We start from the raw sequence: 25478 nt of genomic DNA, 5'->3' as shown, positions 1-25478 counted from the left end.
ATCCACACCAGGTCCTGTGGGTGCGTCAGGAGGGCAAGGACCGCAGCCTCTCAGAGCGTGCGTGCTGCAGAGTGTCCGTGATTGTGCAAGAGAGGAGACAGAGCCCGGGCCGGAGCCAGGAAGGGCTGTTGGGCTCAGCCTGGCGAGCTTGGTGGGGGCCAGGGGGTGTGCAGTGGACGCTCGGCCGTGGGAGACTCCAGAGCTTCGGGATTTGCACCTGGAGGTCATGGTGACCTTGAAGACAGCATCCCCCCCAAGCTGGGCATCACCAGAGGAACCAAGCTGTGCACCTTGTGATGCTGGTCCCAAGGGAGGGAGCCGGACAGTGTCTGAGGGGAATAAGAGCTCGAGCAGGGGTTTCAGCTGCTGAATTACTCGATTCAATGAAGAATCGCCACTGAGGTGTCTAGAGCCTCCGATTCTGGACTCACACGGAGAGCGCTTTCCGCCAGCGTTTTGCTGAGGGTGCAGGCGGTTACCACGGGGACCGTGCGCTCAGGCCCCTGAGGTCAGCACAGCCATCCTTCCGTCCTCCCCCTGCCCTCCCCCCCCCCGCGCCCTCCCCAGCTGCTCCTGCCCACACAGCGGAGGGACAGGCCCCTGGGGCTCGGGGGGACTGCACATTTCCATCCAGCTTCCCAAAGTGTTGGCAAACTGGGGGTTCAGGGGGTTCTCAGTGCCTCCTGGGGCTCACAGGGCGTGGGAGCTGGAGCGCCACTCTCACGGCCTGGGCTGTGAGCTGCCCCGTCTGGCGTGGCTGTTGAAATGGGACGAATCCAGATAGCACGGACCGTGTGCCGCGCTCCATGGCACCGCTAGCCGTGGCTCCCGTGTGGGGCAGCAGGACATGGCGAGACACCCACTTCCTTGCCAGCGTGAGCAGGGTGCACGAGACGGTCACCCACGCCGGACGAGGGCAACATCGGCACAGGCGCTGGGCACGGGTAGGCCGGCCTCTGCTCAGCCGGGCCACCCTCGCCGGGAAGATCGCGCCGGCCGGTGGTTCCGAACCTGCCTTCCCGGGCGCAGAGCATGAGGCGCCGGGGCGAGCCTCGTGCGGGACGCCTGCCCCCCGTTCCTTAGCAGAAGCCTCCAGTGGACGGATGGGCGTTGGTTTTTCTGACTGAGAAGCATCTTGGGTGCCCCCCCCCGGCTTGTGTCCGTCCCCGTCCCCTTTTCAGCCGGCTTATTGTGCACCTGTTTGTTTTTCAGTGCAAGTGGTCGAGGAAAGGCTTCATTCGGACGCGGTGGTGTGTCGCGGACTGGTACGTTTGTCGTGGGGACTGTTGCCTCCTTCAGAAACTTCGGGATGCTTCCCCGGCTTTGTGTGCTGCACCCGTGGTGTGACCGCACGTCCCGTCACAGGCTGCCCGCCCGCTTTGTTTCCGGATACTCGGTGTGGCACGGTGCCATTGCCTGGTCCCCGAGTCTGGGGTCCCGGTGCAGGCCCAACACAGGCCCCAGAGCGTCCTCCCGTGGGCACCGGTGTCCAAGTGCCCCCCAGGCAGCCCTCCACAGGCCAGGGTCAGCTGCCATGGCACAGAGCACAGGGCAGGCAGACCCCCCAAGCCGACCTTCGGGCCTGGCCTGCCCGGGGCTGCTCTCTGTCTGTAGCCGCCGCTTGCCCGCTGCCCCAGTAGAAGCTTCGGAAACCCCACACCTGGTCTCCTCATGTGAGCCCCTGGGACCACGGGTCTTAAGGTCCTAGAGCCACGTGTGTCCCATAAGCAGCTGTCAGAGGCCTTCAGTCAGCTGAGGGCACGTCCAGACGGGTGGGGGCACTGAGTGCCTGCCAGGTGCCCCATCCCAGGCAGGCCCTCAGCCACCCCTGTGGTTGGCACAGTGCTCTCCCTGGGGCCCTCGGGCACCTCTCCCTGGGGCAGGGGGCAGGGCAGGGGGACGAGGAGCTGCAGACTCTGACGGTCCAGCAAGTGCCCTCACTCATGCGCCACTGGCCGCTGCGGCACAGTGTGGGCACCGAGGATTGGCCTCCCCCGGCCGCCCGCCGCCCTGGGAAATGGCTGTGAGCTTGGCACATACGTCTCACGGGGTCCTCGGCCATGCAGCCCGGACACGGTGACAACCGTGGCGTACGTGTGGGCACGCTGACCTCCGTGTGAGACCCCACGTCTCCCGTGATGCCCGGGGGTCTCCGTGCAGTGGGAGGGCTGATGGCCAGAATCTGGCCTCACTGTGCGTGTCCCTGCCTCAGGGACTCCCTGCCGTGGGGACTCCCCGCTGCGGGCACCGGGGCCTTCTTGCCGCTATGGGCCTGGGGACTTCTCACCTAGAAGGAACCGAGTTGTGCCCCTCCTCTGGGGTCACAGCCTCAGGGGAGTGGCCTACAGCTCCCGAGGCACCAGCCCCACATGGCCCGGCCCGCTGCCCTGCCTGGGGTCTCAGCCCGTCTCTGCTGCCTCCTGCTCTTCCCTCCGCCGCCCGCCCCCACGTCCTTCCGTCCCGTTTCTCCGCCCCTCCCCCTCCCCCTCCCCCTCCCTCCGCCCTCCTGTTCTCCTCCTTCTGCTCCTGCCTGGTGGGGGACACTTGAAACAGCCCCTTCCCTGTTGGCCGATATCTTTAAAGACTGTGAGGTCGTGTGTGCCCTGCTCTGACTAGGCAGGGGATGTGCTCTGGGGGGGACATGAAATGGCCGAGGAGGACAGGGCTGGGCGCCGGGGGTGCTGCCTGCTGTGACACCCTGGAGAGCTGGGCCACATCGCGTGGCCTGTGGCACCAGCCCTCTGTCACCATGTGTCCTCTGTCCCTGCAGTGCCTTTGACTTGGTCAACATCCATCTTTTTCATGACGCTTCCAATCTGGTCGCCTGGGAGACGAGCCCCTCGGTGTACTCGGGGATCCGGCACAAGGCCCTGGGCTACGTGCTCGACAGGTAGGTGCCCGCCGCCCCTCCTGCCCGCCGCCTCCACCCTCGGATGTTGCCCCACATCCCAGCCCCAGTCCCAAGGCTTGTGCAGGCTCAGCCAGACAGACCCGAAGGCGGGGGCTGCCTCCCGGAGAGCGAGGCAAGCGTGCAGAGACGGCCACTGGAGCACCCAGGCTTTGGCCCAGGGCACAGGGACGCTGCGGATGTTCTGCCGACCGCAGGCGGGCCTTTCCATGGCACTGCTGGGCTCGGGGTCCCGGGTTTGTGGGCCTGGAGGCCTGGCAGCCCACCTGCCCCGGCTCCTACGGGCCTGTCTTGGTTCCGTCCGCTCCTCGCGCTCCCGCTGGGCTGGACCCCACGTGGCCGGCGGCCTGCGCATGCCCGCGCTGTGTGTCTGTGGTCTCATTGCGACCGTGCTGGCGGTCAGGACTGGTGAGCACCTGGGAAGAGAAACAGCCCCTTGCTCTGCAACCAACAGTGGGGGTTGTTTGGTCCTGGGCCAGCCTCCCCCTTGGCTTGCTGAGGGACTGTCCGTGGGGCTGTCTGGTTCTGCCTAGTCCTCAGGTCACCCCTCAGGTCCTAGTCCTGCGGGCTTCCATGCCCCAGGGGATGTCAGCGACCCACTGGGCCTTCGGAGACCTGACCTCATTTCTGCTCAGGCAACCTCGGATTTCCCTGGGGCTGCCGCACCCCACCTCGGCTCCATCCCAGGGCCGGAGCTGGGCGTCCGCGGACATGTGCCGAGAACTTAGACTCCGACCGCTGACCCCTCCCTCCTGCACCCAGCACCGCCCCGGCCCCGGCTGCCCACCCCACACACGCACGGCCCTCCGGGGCTGCTCGCGGGATTCAGCCGCGACGTGCTCTGCACAGGGAGCGGCTCTCAGCCTCATGCCTTCGGGTATGGGACGGTGGCTGTCGGGTCACATCCGGGGACCCTGGCTCCCGCCGCCCGTGCTAGGTCCACTCGGAGGAACCGCATATGAGACTCGGGTCTGTTTGTTTCTGCTGCTGCTCCCGTGTGGAGGGCCTTGGCCGTCAGCCCAGAGCAGGCTCTGTGTCGGCCCCCCAGGCCCCAGCTGAGCTAGGCTCAGAGGCGGTTTGGACGCCTCGGATACTGCAGGGGCCTGGTGGCCTGAGCCAGCCCGAAGCCTGGGCATGGGCAGCTGAGTCCCGGCCCATGGCCGCCCGCGCAGAGCTCCCCCGTCCCGTTCCCATGCACACCCGCTCTGGAGGGCCCCCAACATGCAAGGCTCCGCAGCCGCACGTCTGTGCTAGGGGATCTCCGGCACTGCCCGGGCCGGTCAGGACACCCGGGTGGGCCCTGGCCAGCCATCTCCTGGAGGGGCCAGGAAGGCAGGGATGTGCGCAGGAGCGACCCTCAGGGGAGGGCACACCTCGGGAGAACTGTGGGCCTGAGCTGCTCTGGTGGGTGGGAGCCGGGACCCTGTGTGGGCCTTCTGGCCGGCTGGACTCTGTGCGCCCACCCGCCGGCACCTCCCGCAGAGTCTGGGGGTCAGGATGGACCCCTGAACGGCCTGGTCTGGGTGACTGCAGCCAGGCTGTCCGTGGGGCCGGCTGCTACAACGTGTCGTCACCCTGCACTGCTGCTCCTCGCGGCCTCCGGGAAGGCAGCCGTTGGGTTTGGGGGCACTTTTTTGCGACTGTGCGTTCCCATGAATCGCTTCTGTGCGGAGCTCAGCCCACTGCAGAGCCGGACCTCCGCGGAGCAGGGCCGGCCGCCCCGCACAAAGGGCAGCTCTGTACGGGCGCTGACTGACGGGCCGTCCTTTCATTGGGCGTCTAACCTTTTGGCAGCCACCAGCAGACCGCATTCTGCTTCGCCGATCGGGAGGACAATGCCACGCTGGCCCTTTGAATGGACGCTGCCACCAACAGTGCCCCATTCACGGCGTTGGGAACCTAAGGGAGCATTGTCCGCCGTGCTCTGGGGGACGCGGGGAGACAGCAGGGAGGCTCCTGCGAGGGGAGCCTGCCTGGTTCCGGCTTCGTCTCCCCGTGGCGTCAGACCCGGCCGGAAGCGGCACAGCGGCCCCGCTTACCGTCCCCCCGCGCCGCCGGACCGAGGCCTGGGTGAAAGCCCGGAGGCACCGAGCACCACGGGGACAACTTTTCTGTAAATCCAAGATTGTTCCGCAACAAAAACAAAGTGTACGGAAACCCACGAGGCAAAGCTTTTCTCTGCAGCGTGCAGACTCCTGGGAAGCGCTTGCCCCCGGCAGTGCCCACGGCGAGTGCCACAGGGCGCCTTGCGGAGGATGTGGCCACTGTGCTGACGCGGACGCCCGGCCGGGCTCCCCTGGACAGGACCCCTGGCTGCGACGTCAGCACTAAGAAAGCACAGGCTGCGGGCCATCTGGGATTTATACAAATAATAATTTTAATGTTTCTTGTGCGGTTCATGAATAGTTTGCTTTTCATGCGTGATTAACGGAGAGCGTCCGCCTGGGCCCTGGGTGCACCTGGGGACCCATCCTCCTGCGGGAGCGCGTGCCCCCGGTGCCAGCGGCTGCGCACGGTTGAGCACTCCGGGCGCGTTCTGTGGCCGAAACGGGGCGGGGAGCTTGGAGCACCGTCCCTCCCGAGCCGCCAGCGCCACAGCTTCCTGACGGCTCCCCAAGCTTTTGGCCGTGAAATGAGATTTTTTTGCACAAGTGACAGGCTCTTCTGTGCCCCCCTTTGAAACGTGGCCTGGCTTAGTCCAACAAAACATTCTACGTTACAACTGTGAAATCGCGGCCTGAAGCGCCCCGTTGTCCTCCATTATTTCCTCAGAAACAGTCCATTGTCCTGGCGCTCAAGTTAATTTGATCAACATTGGGACATTTAACTTTTATGTCCAGGCAAAAGAGCTGTTTCATGCTCATTTTGGGCATTCAAAGGAAATGATTGCCAGAAAAATAATGTTGCTCCGAACAATTGGGAGCAATTAGTTTCCCAGGGAGAGGCGATGTGATGCGGCCGCCACACCGCTCCCCTTTGTGGCCTCCTGGGCGGCCATCAGTCAGCTGTCAGCTGCTCAAAGACCCTCCAACCTAAACGTTTCTCTTCAGGCAGTTCCCAGAATCGCCGGGCTGTTCAGCGGGCAGAAGAAAAGCCGCTGCGTCTCTAGGCAGAGGCGAGCACAGCGCTGAAGACTGGGGTCATTCGGGACACTCCCTCCGCGTGGCCAGCCGCAGAGCTCCTGCTCCCAAGTGCCCGTGGGCTGCCGGACGTGCACATGTCCTCTGGGGTGTCCGCCACCCCGGAGGTCGAGGGCACCTGTCGTGTGCATCTTGTGTGGTGTGGACTCGGGGGCCACACAGGCCCGTGTCCTCACCCCTGCTCAGCCTGAGGGCTCTGGGCCCCCAGCGTGTACCCGACACCCAGTGGGAGCGGCTGTGAAGACGTGTGAAGTCCAGTCGCCGTCCCGACAACATGAGCTCATTCTTCCTTCTGTCTCACGATGGACGGTGTCTGTGAAACAGACTTTATTTCACTGAAAACAAGTTCAAGCGTCCAGACTGTGTGCCCCGCGGTCTGCTGGTCACGGCCGTGTGTCCATGTTGGTCTTGTGTGTCCTTCTGTTAGGACATACAACGGCGTCCTCGAGCCCACCCTCCTTTCCCGACTCTCTTGTGTCTGCCGCCGCCCCCGTCTGAGTGGCCTCCGTGGCCGGACCTCTCTCTGTGGCGCTCACGCCCGCAGGGTCGCGCCGTCACTCGTGTAAGTGCGTCGCGGAAGCCCCGTCGCTGCGTGTTCCTGAGCGTCCTGCTGAGCGCCTCTGTCCGCGGTGTCGGCGTCTGGCCCGTCCCACCGCGTCTTGACCACTGACCGCTGCTTTGTTGGCGTCTGGCTGTTTTGTTTTGCTGACGGGATGCCGTGGCGAGCTGTGGTCTGGCCCCTCTGCACTCTGGACGGGCAGCCCGCCCGCGTCCTTGGCCTGGCCAGCATCCGTGCTCACGCTGGTCCAGGGACTGTGGGTGGTGTGTGTCCCACATGTTTCCTGGGCTCACTGGCAGTGGAGGTTTTAAAGGTGCCCTCGGCTTTCCAGGACACTAACTCTTGTGTCTTCTGTCTGACACTCGAGGAGCTTCTGTGACCATGCGGCTCGTGGAGCCGTCTGAGAGTGGCTGTCAGTGCCGAAAACACGTGTTCCCTCTCTTCCTGCTGTTTGCAGGCTGCGGCCGGGCCTGGAGCCGGGAACCCACTGCCCGGGGCTCCCGGGAGCTGCCATCCTGGGCCTGCCCCTGCATGCTTCTGCTGGAGGACAGTGGGTGGCAGCAGCAGGGCCTCGGTCACTGGGAAATGCCGGCGTGAGCAGCCCCGTGGCAGTGCACGACAAGGACCCTGAGGCCTGGGCGGGGACTGCCCCAGTGGCTCAAGTCATCTTGTGTCCTCATGCTGCAGTGCCACAGACCCTTGGCTCAGACGACACATGCTCGCTCCTCACCGCGCAAGAACACGCCAGCTCACCGGGTCCTGCTGAGGAGCCACAGCCTGGCCGCCGTGTCGCACCGGCCGAGAGCGCGGAGGCTCTGCTCCTGGGCACGCCCCACCTCCGGACCCTTCTCACCTGCATCACTCCCGGGGTGCGTCGGGCCGTGGCCAGCCACACGGGGGTTGGGACCTTGACCTGACAGGGACACCCGCGGGGCTCAGCAGGGCCTCACGGACTCCCGCTGTGAAGACGAGGCGCAGGTGTTGGAAACGCGGCAGGGGTCTGCGGCAGGGGCCGGGCAAACGGTGCACTTGGCGGCTCCTGCCGCGGCCACGAGAGCTCCGCCCGGCCCGGTGCTGCCGGTTGTGCCGTGGCCCCTCCAGCTGACCCCATGCCTGTGGCCCACGGTTTGTGCGCCCCCCGCCCCCAGCACCAAAAGCAAGGTGCCCTCGAGCGAGGGATGCGCCAAGGTCCCAGCACACACGTCCCACCGCCCAAGGGGTGCCTGCCAGGCCTGCGACCGCGCCCCACTGCCGAGCCACACCGCTCCCCACCTCCGGCGTCTCAGGAGTCACACCTCTGTCACTAGGCCCGCGAGACACCTGGCCCTGGGGAGTGTGTTGTGCCCTGAGCGCTCACAGCCGGCCGGTCAGCGGGCCGTCACTCAGGCCCCTCAGGCGGCCGGTGGGGACGTCGCCTGACACCAGAGGGACAGTCAGGTGTCTGCCTGCCCGACGCTGACCCGGGCCCTGTGAGCAGATGCTCCCTTCTTGCTTTCTGAGATCCCTTTCCCTGTGCCTGCCTCAGATGCGTCGTACATGGACAGTCCTCCCCCGGCTCCCTGGTCCTGGCCGCTGCCGCACCCGTGACTGTCCCGCGCGTGCCCCGCTGGCTTTCCGAGCCACACCAGGTTCTCGGGGGCGACAGGCAGCCTGTGTGCTCCTGGTACTGTCCGTGCTGCGGCGGCCAAGGCCAAGGCCACCAGCCGGGAACGCCGGAGTGTCCGACTCGGCCCAGGGAACACCTCGTCCTCGACACACGAGGCGTGTCAGCGGGCCTTGTCCCATGATGAAATCGCCTGTCAAAACAGAACGAGACTCTGTTTTCAAGACCTAAAAAATGGATTTTTATGGCTTTTCTTGTAATTCTCTTTTTGAATTAGGCACAGGATATTGATGTGGTTCTACTTTTTAATCATAGTAGCGTCTGACAAGGTAATTAATTTTAAAACAACTTTTTTCTCTTGGTCCAAATGGCTCTATGCTGAAATTAGCCGTGAGTGCCGTGAGGGCCGCGGGCCCGGCACTCAGGTGATTGCCTCGGCCCTGACAGCCTCCGTCTCGCCAGCGCTGCGGACGGCGCTTGTTATTAATGAGCACAGGCCATTACATCAAGAGGAGCAGGGCATGGAAATGGGATAAAACTTAGATTTTTAATGATAGTGTTACAAGAATCCGGCCCTGCTGACCGATTCCCTGTAGACGACGTGGCTCCCTCGGGGGCAGGGCAGACGCCGCCGTGGGCATCCTGAGCACCGTGCGGGCAGGAAGGGCCCGCGGTCCAGGAGAACCTGCGGCAGCGAGCGTTTCTCTCGCTGGACGCCCTGGAGCTTTGTGGAGTCTGTTCAGCCCGATACTGTCCGATGAACCAATAGTTGTTTGCTTCCGTGGTCTATTCCCACAGTGCCACTGCCGGCGTCCTGCTGCTGCTGTCCAACCCGTCAGGCCGGGACCTGTGGGGACATGGGCGGCCCATGGCCAGTGCATGCAGGAGCCCAGGCTCTCTGCAGTCCGGGGAACACCCTCTCACTGGTGCTGTCTCCCGCTCGCTGGAACCCCAGGCTTGGACCTGACCTCTGTGGTTCCTGTTGTCCCTCTGTCTGTGGGCAGTTGGCGCTCCCACCATGGCCTCCACGTGTCCCGGAGACTCAGAGCAGCCCAGTGACTCCAGTGGCTCACACACCTTCTGAATGTTCATTGATCTCAGAAAATACGAGGTGCTTGCCTTGTTCCCGCCCAGGGCTTGATGGGGACGTCCCACAAATCACACGGGACAGATGGCATTTCTTAAGGCGGAGATTTTACGAGACAGTGTGGGCTCAGCACACGGGATTTGACGGGCCCGTGTTCACTCTCTTTCCCGCTCTGATTCATCTCCGAGAGCTGTGGGGACAGAGGAAGAATCCTTGGTAAGAAACAGACTCTGCACATACGTGATGTGTGTACACACGCCCACACGTGTGCAACAGTTACACACGCAGGACGTGCACGTACACCACATACGCAGCACACCCGCGTCATGTGTCTGCGGTCACACCTAGTCTTGAGCTCCATGGTCCCCGTCCCAGGAGGAGCACGTGTGCAGAGAGCGGGGTCAGGAGTCTGACCCGTGAGCCGCCCCCAGGAGCGCCGCCGCTCAGTGCTTCTTGGTGGACAGAAGCTGAGGGATCATCAGAAACGTATTCTCCGACACACAGAGGGAGCAGGAGCCAGCCGGAATGTGCTTTGGTTTCGTTTTTCTCAAAAAAATAAAAATCAAAAAAAGGAAAGAGAAATGCGTCTGTGAGACACGAGGCCGTGGACGCTGGTGGGGAGGTGGGGGCGCGGCCCCCGGGGGTCCAGGAGCCGTGCTGACGTTTTGCTCACCCATCCTCGCCCGCTCCCAGCAACCGGCCGGCGCCGGGGGTCGGCAGCGGATGAGCATTAGGAAACCGTCCCTGGCACAGCAGTCCCGACCTCAGAGACCCCTCGGCCCAGACGGCACCCACCTGGCCTTTGTGTGTCCAGACCTTGGTGGAATGATGCTCAAGGAGCCACCCTGGCCAGGTCAGGAAGCCCGGCCGGGTGTGGGCTGCGGGGGGAGGGGAGCGGCGTGGAGGGAGCAGCGGGGTCCTGAGACAGGGCAAGGCAGGCCGGATCGCGGGAGCAGCTGTTTGCCGAGGCGACCCTGTGCCTCCTCTGGGAGCCCCTGGGGACAGGTGCCCTGGGGGGCAACAGGTGTGACCTCAGAAGACAGAAATCCGTCCCCATGAAAAGCTGTGAATGATGCTGGTTTGGGTTCTTAAAATCATGTGATTAAAGCCCAACGGTTGTATTCTGTCCCTGTGACCTGGCCCCGGAGGGCCTGCTCGTGGCAGCACCGGGACCGTGTGCAGGGCCCAAGATCTCAGGGCTGAGGCCGCCTCCCAGGCTGCTGGGGCATCTGTGCACCCGACCTGCACCCTTTGTCCGTGAGGCCAGGGACCGGGAGGCCGTGCTCGTGTCCTGATGGGACATCGGAGACCTTTCCAGGTGCCCTATACTTGTTCTCTGAAGTCTTTTCTTCTGAAGCTGTTTAATGGCAGAAGCAGCTTCCGGCCCTTCAGGGTGGGGGAGGGGGTCCACGCGGGACTGGGGGAGGGGCAGACCCTGGGCTGGGGCAGCAGGCGCCCCACCAGCACCCCTGACACGCGTATTTTTTTTTTTCCTTTTTTTTTTTTTTAAAGATTTTATTTATTTATTTGACAGAGACACAGCGAGAGAGGGAACAGAAGCAGGGGGAGTGGGAGAGGGGGAAGCAAGCTTCCCTCTGAGCAGAGAGCCCTATGCGGGGCTCAATCCCAGGACCCTGAGATCATGACCTGAGCCAAAGGCAGAGGCTTAACCCACTGAGCCACCCAGACGCCCCTGTGTTTCTGAACAGTGTTTCCTCAGCAGCAGAGTTTAAAGCAAGTGAAGGAACCTGCTGTTTGCACTCACCAGTGATCTTTCCTTTTCAAATGCATGTAGGAGCAGAAAGTGTTTCCAATTAAAAAGAAAAGCAGGGTATTTGTGGACTGTAACGAGATGATACAGTGATGGAAGTAGGACAGAAATGTGAAAACAGCCACGATGTCCTTGAAGGAATCGTCCTCAGGACGGGCGTCCCTGTGGAAAGTCACGCCGCCAGCCAGCCTGCGGGGTCGGTGGCGGTCTGCAGGGGAGCAGTGCAGGGCCTCGAGAGGCCAAGTGATGTGGGGGGTTTTGTGCTCCGTGAACCGACCGGGAAGAGGATGGAGCGTGGAACACACGGGCACTCAGCTGGCCGCCGTGAAAATCGGTATGTGGAGATGCCCAGCGTCACCGCGCTGTTCCGGACGGGCCGGAGGCTGACAGGGCTCTGCCGTGAAGGTGGGAATTGGGGAGCCGTCCGCACCCGGAGCTGCGCGGCCTTTCCCAGTGCCCGGACAGGGGCCCGCTCGTGCGAGGTGGAGGTCAGCCACGGCGGGAGGCCCACGAACCCAGATGCCAGCCACAGACCCAGAGGGTGGGTTCTCACCGGCTCCGAGGGCTCTCCTGAGCTCATCAGGAACGCGGCGAGAAACGGGAGAAGAACAGGGTGGAAACGAGTCAGGACAGAAAATGCAGATTCAACACGTTCCGAGCAGGCAGGGGCCTCGTGTGGGGCGTGCGCAGGGGTGGGGGGAGCGGAAGTGCAGCTTGTTCCCCGGACGGGACGGCTGGGCAGAGTGTCGACAAGTGCCATGAGGCATTGGTGAGCTTCCCGACACCAGGACCCCTGTGTCCCCTGTGCCCCCGTGCCCCCCACTGCTCACAGCCAGGTACGAGCAGTCACGGCCTATGGAGACCTTTCTTGTGACCCAGGAGAGCATCACGGAGCTGGGCAGGGCATCATGTGCTCCTGTGCTCTGTCCGTCCTTCTGTCTCTCAAGCTAATGAATTGAGGAGGCCAAAGCAGTGGTAAGCAGTGCCGGCGTCCAGGGGTTGAGGCGGGGGAAACCACACCCGCGTCCATGGGGGCGAGGCAGGGGACACGGCGCTGGCGTCCAGAGGTGGCCAGGGCAGGGGACACGGTGCCCAAGCATCATGCTAGGCCCTGCGGGCACAGAGAGGCATTACCCGAGGGACTGGAAATGCACCAGATTTCTTGGTAACCAGAGAAGGTTTCCAAGTCAATCTGGGTAGGACATTGCCCCTGGCCTTTGCTGGCCTGACGTTGGGTTTTAGTCCATCCGGGGATGTGCCCTCCACCCTGTGCCCCTGCAGCCCCACAGCTCTGTCCCAGCAGGTGCGAGAGTAGAGCCGTGCCCCCCGACCGTCCGCCTGCACCGAGCACGTGCTCTGCTCCACGGCCGTCTGTTTCGCGTTCTGCCGTCCCGTGAAAGTAACCGGCGCTCGGCTTTGCCACCAGAAGCGAACGGTGGTCATTAATCACGCTGGGTAATGCTGGGCCGGGTGGAGGGGGCCGCCTTCGCGCCTCGCCGTGAGCGGAGAGGTGACTGGGTGGAGGCCGCTGGCTGGCGCAGAGCAAGGGTAGGAGAGACCGTGGTCGATTGGAAACGACACAGCCCGCGCCAACCTTACCTCGCACCTCACCGTGCTTTTGTGCCTCGGAAATGTGGAAACGGGCCGGTACCTGAACGCGTCAGAGCCGACACAGGGGTCCGTCCTGCTGGGAGGGGTCGTGGGCGTGCCAGGCCAAGGCCCCGGCCAGCAGTCCTGCCCCTGCGTCCCCACCCAGCTCCCCCCCCGAGAGCCCCGCGGCCGGCCATCATTCTTCCCACGCGCAGGCTACACTTCCCACCAGATGCGGTTTCCACGCTGCGCAGGCCCACTGGGCAGGACACGTAGGTGGCTCGCGCGTGTCCGTGTGGAGAGAGCCGCGTGCGTCTGGTGGGTGTGTCGCGGTCACTGCTGCTCGGGAGCACGTGGAAGGTGCGTGCATGGGGCGTGGGGCAGCAGAGAGGCTGATTGCCTGGTGTGACGGTGATGTTGTCTCCTTCTCCCCTCCCAGAATCATCGACCAGCGGTTCGAGAAAGTGTCCTACTTTGTGTTTGGCGATTTCAACTTCCGGCTGGACTCCAAGTCCGTGGTGGAGGTAGGCACCTGCCCCAGCCTCGCCAGGGCCCTCACAGGCAGGATCAGCTCTGTCGTTTTCACTGCTCGTATTTAAGACAAATATTCCTCATGAGGAGGTTTTAGAGTTGACAGGGGCCATTACTGGAACCAGAAAGGGACAGAGTCCCGCCGACCTCCGCAGTGCTCAGGTGGTGGTTGCCAACGGCGTGCCGTCACATCCTGCTGGGACGGTTCTGTTGTCCGCTGTTGAAAAGCAGACAGGCCGGTGGGGAGACGCGGCTTGGAGGGGCTGCTTCTTCCTCTTCATGGCTGAGAATGCGGGAAACCAGTCGTTCACCGGAAGATTCGTGGACGTCACTCGGTTCCTGGGGCGTGGAGGCCTGTGTCTCCTGGGTGCACCCACAGGCACCCGGCGGGGCGTTCCACTAAGAACAGGTGTGGACAGACGGCCTTGGCCCTGCACTGTCCCAGCCGTGGGACCTCAGAGCATCACCTCCGCAGCTGGGGAGGGGGCCTAGGGCTCTGGTTTGGGGCTGAGGGTCCACCGTGTGCCTGTGCAGCAGGGACCACAGCCCCAGTGCCAGCGGCAGTCAAGGGGAGTCTGCCCAGACCCCGCCAGTAGGCCTGCACGGGGAGGCCGGCAGCCCACAGCAGGGGCACAGCGCACTCCCGGTGGAGACACGGGGGCTGTTCAAGCGATTGCCCTCCGGTTGGGATCCCGGGGCACAGACCCCACTGCGCGTGCATTGTCTGTCTCTGCAGAAGTTGTTCCTGGAAGTCAGAGGGGGCGGGCTGTCCATCGGTACAGCTCCCTGTGGGCGACAGATGAGGGATGTGGGAATTCTCTCGTGATGCAGCTGATCCGATGGCGCCCCACTGGGCGGGCCCACAGGCAGTAGGCGGGCGCATCTGGGCGCACTGCAGGTGCTGGCAGGCCGGGGGGCGGGGGTGCCAGTGCTGCGGCACGGGGCTGTCCGCCTGGACGGACCGGTGAGCCCCGCCGGGACTCTGAGTCCTGCACATGGCGCTGCTAGTTTGGTCTTCCCCAGTGTGGAGGGTGGAGGGCAAGTCCGTCGGGGCCCAGGCTGAGCCCGGGAGCTTGTCCGTCTTGTGGAAACGTGACCCCGTGTCTGACGCTGTTAGGGCCCCAGGGTCCTTCCCCAAGGGCTGCCACCAGCATTAATTTCAGGCCACTGGGGGTTGAAAAGCCACACTTCTGTGACATCCGGACCCTCTACGCTGGGTGACCCCGCTGGGCACACTGCCCCTCCTCGCCCCTCTGGCCTAACCCAGCAGGCTGTGCGCTGGGGGAGGTCCGAGGACAGTCGAACGTGGCCTTTCTTCGCCGTGAAACAGAGACCCCAGCAGGGGGCTTCTGCTCCACGCGCGGCCTGGGCTGCCCCAGGGGTGCGTGATGTACGGCGCGGCGGCTCCCCGCAGGGGCTGAGCCAGGAGGCTGGCCTGCAGAAGGGCGGGAGCCGCGGGGTGGTGGGAGCCGGTCGCGCGGGGGCCAGTCGCGCGGGTGCTGGTGCCGTCAGAGCCTCCTGCCTGAGAACCACACTTGCCCACCCCGGGCTGAGACCTGTGGAGCTGGGCTCCTGCGCCGCACGCCCTCCGGGAAGACAGCGGAGGGTGGGCAGCACTCAGAGGGTTAACAAAGGGTGCTGCGTGCCGTTTGTCACGTAACGTGGCCCTCACGCTCAAGGTGCCTTCTCTGATGCCTCTCCCCTGCTCCGTGGCCTTCGCAGCTCGGCCCGTGTCCTACGACAGACAAGGGGCTTCTGAGCACGCGGGTCCCGGCAGGTGGGAGGGGCTGTTGCGAACCGGGGTCGGTTCTCCTCACAGCTGACGTGTTCTCAAGATCGCTGAGGAGCTTCAAGAGTCTTCGAGCTGCCGTAACCCGGACGGTTCCGGGGTCCGTAAGCGTCCGTCTCGGAAGGGCTACCAAGTCTGAAAGTCTGTCCTGCAGGAAAGCAGAGGAGGGTCTTGTTCTGACGATTTTCCCGTCAGATTTACGGACCTAGAGAAGGAATGACTTGAAATGCTCTTTGCAGAAGAAATGGAGCAGCCCAGATGTGCCTGCCCTGCCGGAGCCCACAGGCCCCTGCGCTGGGCCCCCTCCTGTCAGCCCGACTGGCCCTGGCCCAGCATCTTGGGGTCCTGGCCCCATCCCCCACCCCAGGGCAGTCGGCCACACCCCACCACCAGCCAAGGGGGCGAGGGGACGTGGGGAGGTCAGGCTGCCTACATCTCCGGAGCTCAGATGGTGACAAGCTACGATCCCACAGCGTCTGCCCCTTCCCACCCCTGCACGTCTGTGTGACGTCAGGCACCAAGTACGGTTTTAAGTACCTGGAGAGACGGTAACTGTCTTCCGTTGTGTCATCCCTCCTTTGAGGAGGTCACGTAATAAGCACATTCCCGGTGCGCCCTCTCTTAAACGTTTCCACGCGTCCCTCCAGGTCCCTGCTGAATGCCCTGCTGGGAGGCCCCACCGTGGTGGTGCTGGGGAGGCCCGGGACCGTCGGTGGCTGGAGGTCTCAGGAACCCGAGGCCCGAGCCACAGCAGGCCGAGCGGGGACACCCAGGGTGTGTCGTTGGGAGGATGAGGGCTCCTGGCGTGGACAGGAAGGGTCCAGGGAGGCCTCAAAGGGTCCCAGAAGGTGCCCCGATGGTAGCGTGGGGCTAGCACGACACTTTCTCAAGCTCGTCGTCCTGACGTGGCCTCTCCCAGCCTCCGTCTTCACGGCCCTTCCTCCTCGCCCTCGTCCCCTCGCCTTGGGGCCCATCCAAAAGCCAGCCTGGTTCATCTAATGACGTCTACAAAGACCTTCCTTCAAAATAAGGTCGTGTTCTGAGGTCTGGGTGGACACAGATTTTGGGGTTGCTTCAACCCGTGATGCCAGGACAACACTTGAAAGGCCAAATGCTGAACACAAACATGCTTGTTGGCAGAGGTTCATCTACACATAAGTTAAGCTGGAAAAGAACGAGTCTCTTGGCACTGGTGATTGATTTCAGTGCGCGAGGTAAGGCGTCTGTAGGTACCAAATTTTAAAATACCACATGAGCATCTCTTAGAAGATCAGAATCTACTATTAGCATGGCTTGGCTTTCTAAAAGGGTTATTTTTTTTTAATTATTTTTTTAATAATAGATTTTATTTATTTGTCAGAGAGAGAGGGACAGAGAGAGAACAAGCAGGAGGCAGAGGAAGAGGAGGAAGCAGGCTCCCCGCCGAGCAGAGAGCCCGACGCGGGGCTCAATCCCAGGACCCTGGGATCATGACCTGAGCCGAAGGCAGAGGCTTTAACCCACTGAGCCACCCAGGCGCCCCTTAAAGGGGCTTCAATTATAAAAAACAACTGATAGAGATTTTGTGGGAACCCTGAGAGTCTGAGTCAGCCTGAGGTACCCACAGCGAGCCTGCGAGCGGACAGTTGAGGAGCGGCGTTCCGGAAACCTGGGCACCCTGAGTCCGGCCCTGGCGAAGGTGGGTTCAGGGCCCAGCGCGCAGGCTCTCCGTCGAGCCTCTGACCCACTGCACTTCGCACTGCTCCAAATTAACTGCCCAGTGAGGATGTACGGAGACCGTCAAGCACCACCTCCGGCTGGGCAGCGTCCCTGGGAGCGTGTCAGAAGCGCGTCCGTGGGGCCCCAGACCCGCAGGCCCTGAGCTGAGAAGCATTAGGTTGAGCCTCGTGCATCTCAGGGGCCTCTGGGCGCCACGGCCCGCGTGGGGTCGGGGGACAGGCTCCCGCAGGTGCGCAGCCAGGACGCCCGCCGAGCTGGCGCTGCTGAGCCACGGCTCCCCACGGGACGCAGACGTGGTGGCTGGCGTGAGTTCCGGACTGGGCGGTGCCGCCGCGACCCCATTCCTGCCGCCATGTTTCCAGAACCCTCGCAGAAGGCCGTCCTAGGGGCCGTCAGCTGCTGGTTGGCTTTCTCCAGCCTGCGCGGGTGGTTCTGGGCCCCGCTTCCCGGCAGGCCGCTCCCAGCCGGCGTCTTTCCTCGTTTGCTGCGCGTCGGGCTGAACGCAGGACCTGGCCCTGTGGCGACAGCCTGGTGCCAGCGGGGCCGTGGGGGTGGGTCTGCCTCGTGGTGGGACAGCCCCAAGACCTGGCCGGACTGGGGACACTGGAGTCCCGCACCTCGTCTGCTCTGCCTGACGTGCCTTCCCGTCCGTTCCCTGCGCCCTGGGGAGTCGAAGCAGCGACCGGAGAGTGGCGTTCCCCCGGGCGCCCATGCTCGTTGGGACCGTGTGCTCTTCGCAGGAGACTCGGATGCCGCTGAGTCTGCGGGCCAGACGCCAGCAGGGCCTGTTTTGGGTTGGGGTCTCCTGTGGGAAGGCACAGCTGGGAGCTGTGGGGTCTTGTCGGGTTCTCAGGTGTAGTCTGGGGGCATCAGTGAGGTTGGCATGCAGACGGGGTAGGAGGTGCAGCCCTGGACAGGCACTGGGGTGTGGGCAGCCTGGAGGAGGGGGCCGCTGTCCATCCTCCACGGGGCCCAGGGTGCTCTGTGTCCCTCTGCAGTGCCAAGGAGGTGAGTGGGGCGCCCGACCTGTCCTTCTGAACCACAGCACGGCCCAGGAGAGACACCGGCCAGAAGAAGGCGGCGGGGCTGGACCCACACTGCCCACCTACTGGCCTGGGCCTGGGCCTCCGCCTCTCCACCCGAGTGGACAGGCAGACCGCCCGGAGCCGTGACTCCTCTTAGAAAAGCCGCTTGCGGACGCCCACATTCAGTGCAGACTGGGTCCTGGGGACAGGAGGAGGACATGCTAACCTCTACCCTTGGTTCCGGAGAAGGGGCTACACGTGGTTTTCGGATCACCTGAGGGCAGCGTGGCTGGTGAGCAGGAGTGCCCTGGACAGTGTGCGAGTGGGAAGACTGAAGGGGGCATTGGGATGGACACGGGCCTCTTGCCGGACAGCGACTTGGGTCTCTTCCCACGGAGCGCTGCCCTGAGAAGCTGCTGCCTGACTCGGCTCTGGGTCTGGTTGCCGCTTCCCCCAGCTAGAGCGGCCGGGTCAGCCCGCCCGGACCTGGGGCGGCGTCCCGGCAGGAGTCATCAGAGGTTAATTCAATCTGCCTCAGAACAATGAGGGACCAGTGAGCGGCCGCGGCCGCGGCCGCGGTGAAGGACAGGCAGCGATTGTCCGTCCGGCGGCCGGAGCGGGGTGGGGCGGGGCGTCTCCCAGCGTGGGGGTCAGCCAGGCCCGAGCAGGACGGGGAGACCGTGTCGTGGCCGAGGGGCCGGGAGCAGGGCCTGCCGCGTGTGTTGAGACGACCCCGGCCCAGCGAGCCGGCAGCTTCCTGTTTCGGAGGCGCGCAGACGCCCACGGGCTCGCAGGGCAGAGCCGGGGAGACGGCCCGGGAGCAAACTTGGCCGCGCCAGAGCCGTCATTAAAACACACACGGACACGACCGTCACGTGCCGGCCGACGGGCCGCGTGTCACGGAGCTGGTCTCTGACGCAGGCTCCGGCTCAGCCCTGCGGGCGGCTCCGCTCCAAGGCTGTGCTTCATGCCTGGCGCGGTGGCAGCTGGCAGCTGGGGCGCTCGGCCGGCCGCAGTGACAGAGAGTGACGGCCGTGCCAGGCGCTCCGGTCTCCGCGAGGCCCGGCCGCGCCCACCTGCCGTCTCCATCCCTGCCAGCGATGGTGATGAATGTGTGGTGGAGGCTGGTGGCCGTTTTGAAAACCCAGTTGGCAGGGACGGAACCGTGCCCGTGCTCAGGTGCCAGGTGGGCCCGTGGGGACCTGTCTGGGAGGGGCTCCCCCCGCGCTGACAGGGACAGCCTTGGAACGGACCAGAAGGACCCTCGGCAGAGCACGCTCCCTGCATCACAAAACCACCAAAGACCCCAGCCAAGAGGAGGGGTGCGGCCAGCTCCCCGGTGGCCAGAGCCCTGTCCCCAGAGGCCAGACTTCACTGCGGCCAGGGTGCTCCTGTGTCCTGGGGAGGGCGCTCCCACTCAGCCTGAAAGGGGTGTTACCCCATCATGGCCTGGCCCAGCGTCTCCGGGTGCCCCCCAGGACCCAGCCGGCCAGAAAGGTCACTGTGCCCCCACTGAGTGCAGGAGGAAACACTGGGGCCTCTGGTCTCCACGTAGCCTGCTGCACCAGCCGCACCCCAGATATTCCACCACCAACATGGTGCCCGCAGCCCCCCAACAGCTCCCAACAGCCCGTGACAGCCCCCAGCAGGGAGGCAGTGTTTCTGCTGTGCTGTGGTGGGAGTGGCCCAGGAGCTCTGGCCAGCCTGGTGGTCGTGGACAGGTGGATAGTCGATCACGCCAGCCCACGTCCAAGAGGCACCCGGAGAAAGCTCGTTGGGCGTGGAGCCGTCACAGACCCGAGCCCCAACCTCTGTCGACTCTGCTGGTCGTGAGGGTTTTTCTTCTGAACTGGGGGCCCGTGTGGACAGGCCGCGTGTCCAGGAGGCCTCCGTGCTCCGGGCACCGCTGGTGTCTGCGGCGGCCCAGGCGGGGCGCGTGCGGGCGTGAGCGTCTCTGTGGGGCTCTTCGAGAGTCTGGTATGAGAACAACCGATTTTCTCATTCAGATCATTACATTTATTTCATTTTTGCTTCGGAAGGAAAGAGACCTCTCTCTGGTCTGGTTTGTTACAGGGCCTGTGGCATCAAGCTGAAGCGAACTGTTGTTCATTTTTTTTTATAAAAACTTTATTTATTTATTTGACAGACAGAGATCACAAGCAGGCAGTGAGGCAGGCAGAGGGAGAGGAGGAAGCAGGCTCCCCGCTGAGCAGAGAGCCCGATGCGGGGCCCGATCCCAGGACCCTGAGATCATGACCTGAGCCGAAGGCAGCGGCTTAACCCACTGAGCCACCCAGGCGCCCCTGCAAACTGTTATTCTTAATTGTTCTCTTTCACTAAGAATGTAAGATGTTATTCTTAACTATGACAACTCCGGGTTTCGCATGCCGGGTATTTTCTCCCAGACGTTGCCTTACAAACGTTAGCTTCTATCTCCGATTGGTAGATTGGCGTCAAAATGGTTATTCCCACAATTACAGCAAGAAGTCGAGAGGAGACATTCCTCTCTCCTGTGCCCTGCTCTGGGCGCTTGACTGGCTGGTTCACGGTCAGGTCCACGTTCTCGAACCTGTCCTGCCGTTTTCTGTGTGCCGCCGGCTCGTGCCTCCTCTGTCCTGCTCTCAGCGCCGGCGCCGCTCGTGGGGATTTTAGACGCGGGCTGGTGCCGAAGCTCGGTGGGGAGGCTCTGTCGGCCTGGGCCTGGGCTGCTGGCGGGAGGACGTGCCCCTGCCCCCGCTCCTCCCGGTCGGAGACCCGGTGTGTCTGTGGAAGCCTGGGTGTTCTCAGGAGACCAACCCAAGAGTGCGTGCAGTCTCCCCAGGCAGGGCCTCCTGCTGGCCCGAGCTGTGGGCGTGCACACGCCTGCTGGACGCCGCTCTGAGAGGAGCCCCCGCAGCTTCCTTCCGGAACACCTGCTGCACGGTCCCGTGTGGGCTCACCACCACCGCTGGGCTTTGCCCCGTGTACCACAATCGCCTGCCCTTGTGGCCCGGCCGGAGCCGTCCTGGGAGCGGAGATGAACGGGTCTTTCCGGTGTGTTGTCGTGGATGAACAGTGCACAGTCGGAACCAGGATGCTACCCTGGCAACGGACCTGGCCGTCGTCACAGTGCCTCCTCCTGACCCGCCGGCGGCGCCCCCAAGCCCCCCGTGCGCTGGCCTGGGCCCTTCCTCCTGTGGCATTGGCACGTTGGGGTCCCCAGTGGTGGTGTGTCCCCACCTATTAATAGGTCTCATTCCCCTGAGAGGGCAACTGAGAGGGTTTGGGGGAAACTTAGAGCTGGAGCTTGTGGGAAGGGACTTTGAGGAGTCCACGTAAACGGGCCAGGGGACCCTTGGGGGCAGTGGGGGGCATTGCCTGCTGGAGCAGTGGGCACCTTTCCAGAGGGAGGACAAGACCCCGGTAGAAGCTGCGCTCCGTGGTCTTCAGGCCCCTGGCCCGATTCAGGACCATTTTCTGTGTGAGCGCAGACCAGCCTGGTCCCCCAAACCAAGGGGGCCCCCACCAGGACACTCCCGTCTGTGACCCCCAGGCCCGCACCCCTTCACACGTCTCAGGAGCTGAGTGTGCACGTGTGTGTGCCTGAGTGTGGGTCAGACGTGTGTATACGTACACGGGCTGCCCGTGTGTGCACATGTGTGTCCTGCACGTCCACTGTGTGGACACGTGCATCTGCGGCCTGTGTCTCCGAGCGTGCGTGTGTGTGTGCGGGACAGGGAAGGGGGCTTCGGTCACAGGCTGGGTGTGCATGGCTGTGTCTGTCCTATTTTGGGTGCCAGGATCCCAGACGTGCTCGGCAGCCACGTCCACAGGGCCATGGCCACGGCCACACCGGCTAAGGGGCAGCTGAGTGCCGTGTGCGCCTACCCGCAGCGGGGGCAGGCAGGAAGTGATGGTGGGCGGCTGAGACGCTCTTCTCCGAGCACTCTCCCTGGGACACATAGGTTAGGGGACCAAGGAGAGCTTTAAAGCCAATGGTGTCCCCTCCAGAGGCTTCCGGGAGTGGTGGCTCCCTGTTACGACCTTTGCATATGTTCAGGATTGGAATGGTGCCTGCAGATGCTGGTCATCAGGGAGTGCTAATCACGTGGGACCGACAGGTCTTAGCTTGTGTCCCGGCGCACCAGTGGGTGACCAGAGTGCTGGGGCATCTGCTGCTCAAAACCTGGCACTTAATCCCCAGAGCCCAGTTCACAGGGAACCACCCGTGGGCCCAACTGTGGGCTCCGAAGTGCTCGCTACCCCTGGACTCTGGGCCGTGTGGGACGCGTGCGTGGTGCTCCCCCAGGTGTGGCGAGGGCCCTTCTGGCCGGCGTCTCTAGAGGCTTGTCTGTGGCTAGCAGGTGCCGTTCTACTCTGGAGCCAGCTGTGTCTTCTAGAGTCGTTCAAAAACTTTAATTTTAAAAGGTAATGATTTTCCACTAACTTGCGTGAAGGAGAACCTGTTAGAAATGCTTCTTTGGTCACTGCTGTGCAAAGGCGTCTGCCGGAACTTGTACGTGTCGGACTTAGCCGGAATTACAGAATAACTAGGAGGGCAGTGGGACAGGGGAGCATCTGAGCGGCCTGCGGTCAGTCGGTGGTTTCCAGATAAGGGCTGTTGGTGTGGTTTGCAGAGTCCTCGTGGCACTCACAGCTGAGAGACAGGATGAGGAACCCCAAGCATCCCCTTGTGGGGATGGGCAGCGGAGTGTCCCAGGGCGGGGGACAGCTCGTGGCCATGACCTGGGTGCCAGCCGTTGGCCTCGGTCTGGCTCCTGCTGGAAGCGCGGCACGGAACCGGCTCTCCTGCTGGAAGCGCGGCACGGAACCGGCTCTCCTGCTGGAAGCGCGGCACGGAACTGGCTTCCTGCTGGACGCGCGGCACGGAACCGGCTCTCCTGCTGGACACGCGGCACGGAACCGGCTCTCCTTAGGAGCTGCACGCATGTCTCACCCAGACGGGAAGGAGAGGCTGGTCCGAAGGGGGCTCGAACCCATAGCTGATTGGTTCCCGCACCACAGCTTCTCCGTCCTGCGTGTGCTCAGTCCCGTGGAGAGGCTGGGAATCCCTGCCGGGCCTGGGTGAAGCCGGCAGGTGGAGCTGCGCAGGCCGCTCGGGGTCAGGGTGTCTTGTCCGTCAAGAAGCGGCCGCTCCTAGCAGATGCGTGGCGCCTGGGTTCACGCATGGGACCTGCTCCCGGAAGGGACAGAGACAGCTGTGCTGTTTCCTGGGCGGGAAGCCCACATGAGCACACAGAGTTCGGGCCACTGGAGAAGGCTGCACAGGGCACCTGCCTGTCTCCTGGCTCATGGCTCTGCCCCACCTTGGACGGCAGAGGCCGGCTTAACCCTGTGGCCCCAGGTCCCCACTCTGTGCTCTGCTATGGCCAGGGTGCCGACCTCGCTGCTTTCAACGGTGTCTGCAGCCCTTCCCTGGACAGCCGGTCTTGGGCTGGCTGCGTCCCTTTATTCCGGAGCCCCCCGCAAAAGCATGGCATTGCTCTCACTTTGTTGTAGTGGTTCATCAGGAACGTCCCAGGAGGGAGGCACAGGGTCCCACGGCGGGTCCTGGGCAGCACCGGGGCAAGGTCCTTGTGGTCGGATGGCTCTGGTCCTCCTCCCAAGTCTGGGATCAAGGAGGCACGTCCCTCAGCCCCCCATTCCCTCGGGCCCTCTGCTGGGCTCACCGCTTCCTTGGCCCCTCTGTTGAAGCCTGGAGATGTTGTTTTAAGGGCCATTTTTTCTGCAAGCTTTTCCCGCTGGCCTTTCCGGAGTCGGCCCCGCAAGCATCTGTGGCTGAAATTAGGCCAGAGCCTTTGTTTGCAGCCTCACGCTCTCGGCGGGCCTGCGTGCCGTTCTGCGGAGCTGTCGGGGGTGAAGGCCCCCAGCAGGGTCCTGCTTCCCGGGAAGGGCGTGAGCGATGGGGAAATGTGTCCTCGAGCCCACCCACCAGTCCGCGGAGGCCAGACCACAGGTCAGTAGGGGCCCGTCCCCGGGAGTCCCTGGCCATGCGGCGAGGGGCGGGGCCCGGGGCTTCTCCCTGCCTCCTGCTTCTCCTGTGTCCTCCCTGGGCCGCCCTCACTTGTCCCCTGAAGCGCTTGTAGCCCAGGGAGTGTTTCAGGCGGACGAGTGAAGAGAAGCTTCCTCTTCCCTCCCTGGGTTGATGTCTGGGGCGTGAAGACACACTCAGCGATCAGACACCTTCCCCTGACGGGGTTCTTCCTCTCTGGGAGCGGGAGGCACGTGAACAGCTAAAGCCCGGGGTTAGCTCAGACATCCGGAGTGTGCCCACAGGTGGCCTGGCAGGAGAGGTCAGATGAGGGTGTCCCGTGTCCACGTGTCCACACCATGGGGGCTGAGAGGCTCTCGCGGGCCCCAGTGCCTCCTCCAGGGGTCCTGGTTCGAAAACAGGAAAGTCTCCTTCCTGTGGCTGTAGCCCTAATTCCTTACGAATTCGCTCCGGTGTTTGACTCGAAGCTGCCTCGGCTGTCTCTGGACGTGAGGCCCAGGCTGGCTTGGGGGCTCGCGTCCGATCTGTGGAATGCGGCCCTGCGTGAGGGAAGGAAAGCCGAGGCCGTCCTGAAGACGACCGGGCCCAGGCTCCCTCGTCCGCTCCCTGCACGTTGAACAGCTGCGCACATCTGGCCGACCGGTTTTCATTGCTCACTGAAGTCGGGATTCCACCTTGTCCCGCCTCTTTGTGGGCCCTGGGGGAGGGACAGCGACCCGGGACAATGGCCCTGCTCACCCCTCCCGAAAGCTCTGCCCCGAGCCAGACAGGGAGCGTCTGGTATCCTCAAAGTGCTGGCCGTGTGTCAGGAGCCCCTTCCCCAGGTGCGGATTTGGGCGGCTTTGCTGGAGCGGGCGGCCAGGCCCAGAGGCCACAGGGATGAATTCGTGCATCCCCAGCTGCTCCCTGTGCTCTGGACAGGAGGGCGTCGTCTTCCAGAACCTTCTGATCCTGTTCCCAGAGGAGCAGGACCTCCTCAGAATGCTTCTGGAAGGTGAAGTCACACAGACCGTCCGCTGAGAACCTTCTGGGCGCCTGTGGCCCTTAGTGGAGACCTGGCCATCACTGACAGATGGGCTCAGAGGCAGGAAGGGGGTTCACGCTCCACAAACAGGTGACTTTGCATCAAAACAGAGACAGGATGTGCGGACTGCCAGGACCCGGGATGTGGGCAGTGAGAGGGTGTCCCAGGAGCAGAAGGGCCACATTCCCGGGACCCACATTCCCAGGAGCTTAGCTCTGCTTCTGCGGCCATGGTGGCCGCCACAGCTCTGGCCCGGGCTCCGGGGAGGGGGTGTCACGGGCCCCGGCAAAGAGCATGCTGACCCCAGGTTTGCCCCGACTCAGCCCTACTGCATCCGGAACAGTCCTTCCCCATGCCGTGACCCCGAGTGCATCCGAACTTGCAGAGCCTGTGTGGGCCTGGGGGGTGAGCCTGGGGGGGGCTTCTTCCAAGCCTGAGGGAGACCCGACCCCTCCCTGCTCCCGCTGGGACTTCTCCTGAGTCTGGCAGGAGAGCACAGCCAAACGCGGGTTCCCAGCCCACACGGGCCTCGTGGACGGGGGCGGGACTCCCCATTCCTGGGGTTTCAAACTCTGGTTAAAGCTGCCTTGCCTGGACCTGTCCCTGGTGGGGTCTTTCACATGGACGTTCACATGTGTTTGCTCTGTGTGTCTGTCCCCACACGGACTAGAGTGCATCGTGGGGACTCGGGGATGTGCTTCCTGACGGACACAGCTTCCCTAGCTGCCCCCAAATCAGGC

At 63.6% G+C, this 25478-nt stretch overlaps 1 protein-coding gene across 5 annotated transcripts in view; it reads left to right on the top strand.

Annotated features, from left to right (window-relative positions):
• Positions 1 to 25478, top strand: part of INPP5A (inositol polyphosphate-5-phosphatase A) — a 162680-nt gene that overhangs the window by 115002 nt on the left and 22200 nt on the right. For all 5 annotated transcript variants that reach the window (XM_045068816.1, XM_045068813.1, XM_045068814.1 and 2 more), the window contains exons 7-9: positions 1213 to 1265; positions 2771 to 2890; positions 13098 to 13182. In XM_045068816.1, coding sequence (XP_044924751.1) covers positions 1213 to 1265; positions 2771 to 2890; positions 13098 to 13182 — 258 coding nt within the window. The remainder of the gene's footprint in view (positions 1 to 1212; positions 1266 to 2770; positions 2891 to 13097; positions 13183 to 25478) is intronic.

The sequence above is a fragment of the Mustela putorius genome, unplaced genomic scaffold, assembly GCF_011764305.1.
Source record: "Mustela putorius furo isolate JIRA1106 unplaced genomic scaffold, ASM1176430v1.1 tig00003909_pilon_pilon_pilon, whole genome shotgun sequence".
In the NCBI taxonomy this organism is placed as follows: Eukaryota; Metazoa; Chordata; class Mammalia; order Carnivora; family Mustelidae; genus Mustela; species Mustela putorius.
The sequence above is the reverse complement of the archived record's forward strand: the minus strand, read 5'-3'. Positions and strand labels throughout refer to the sequence as shown.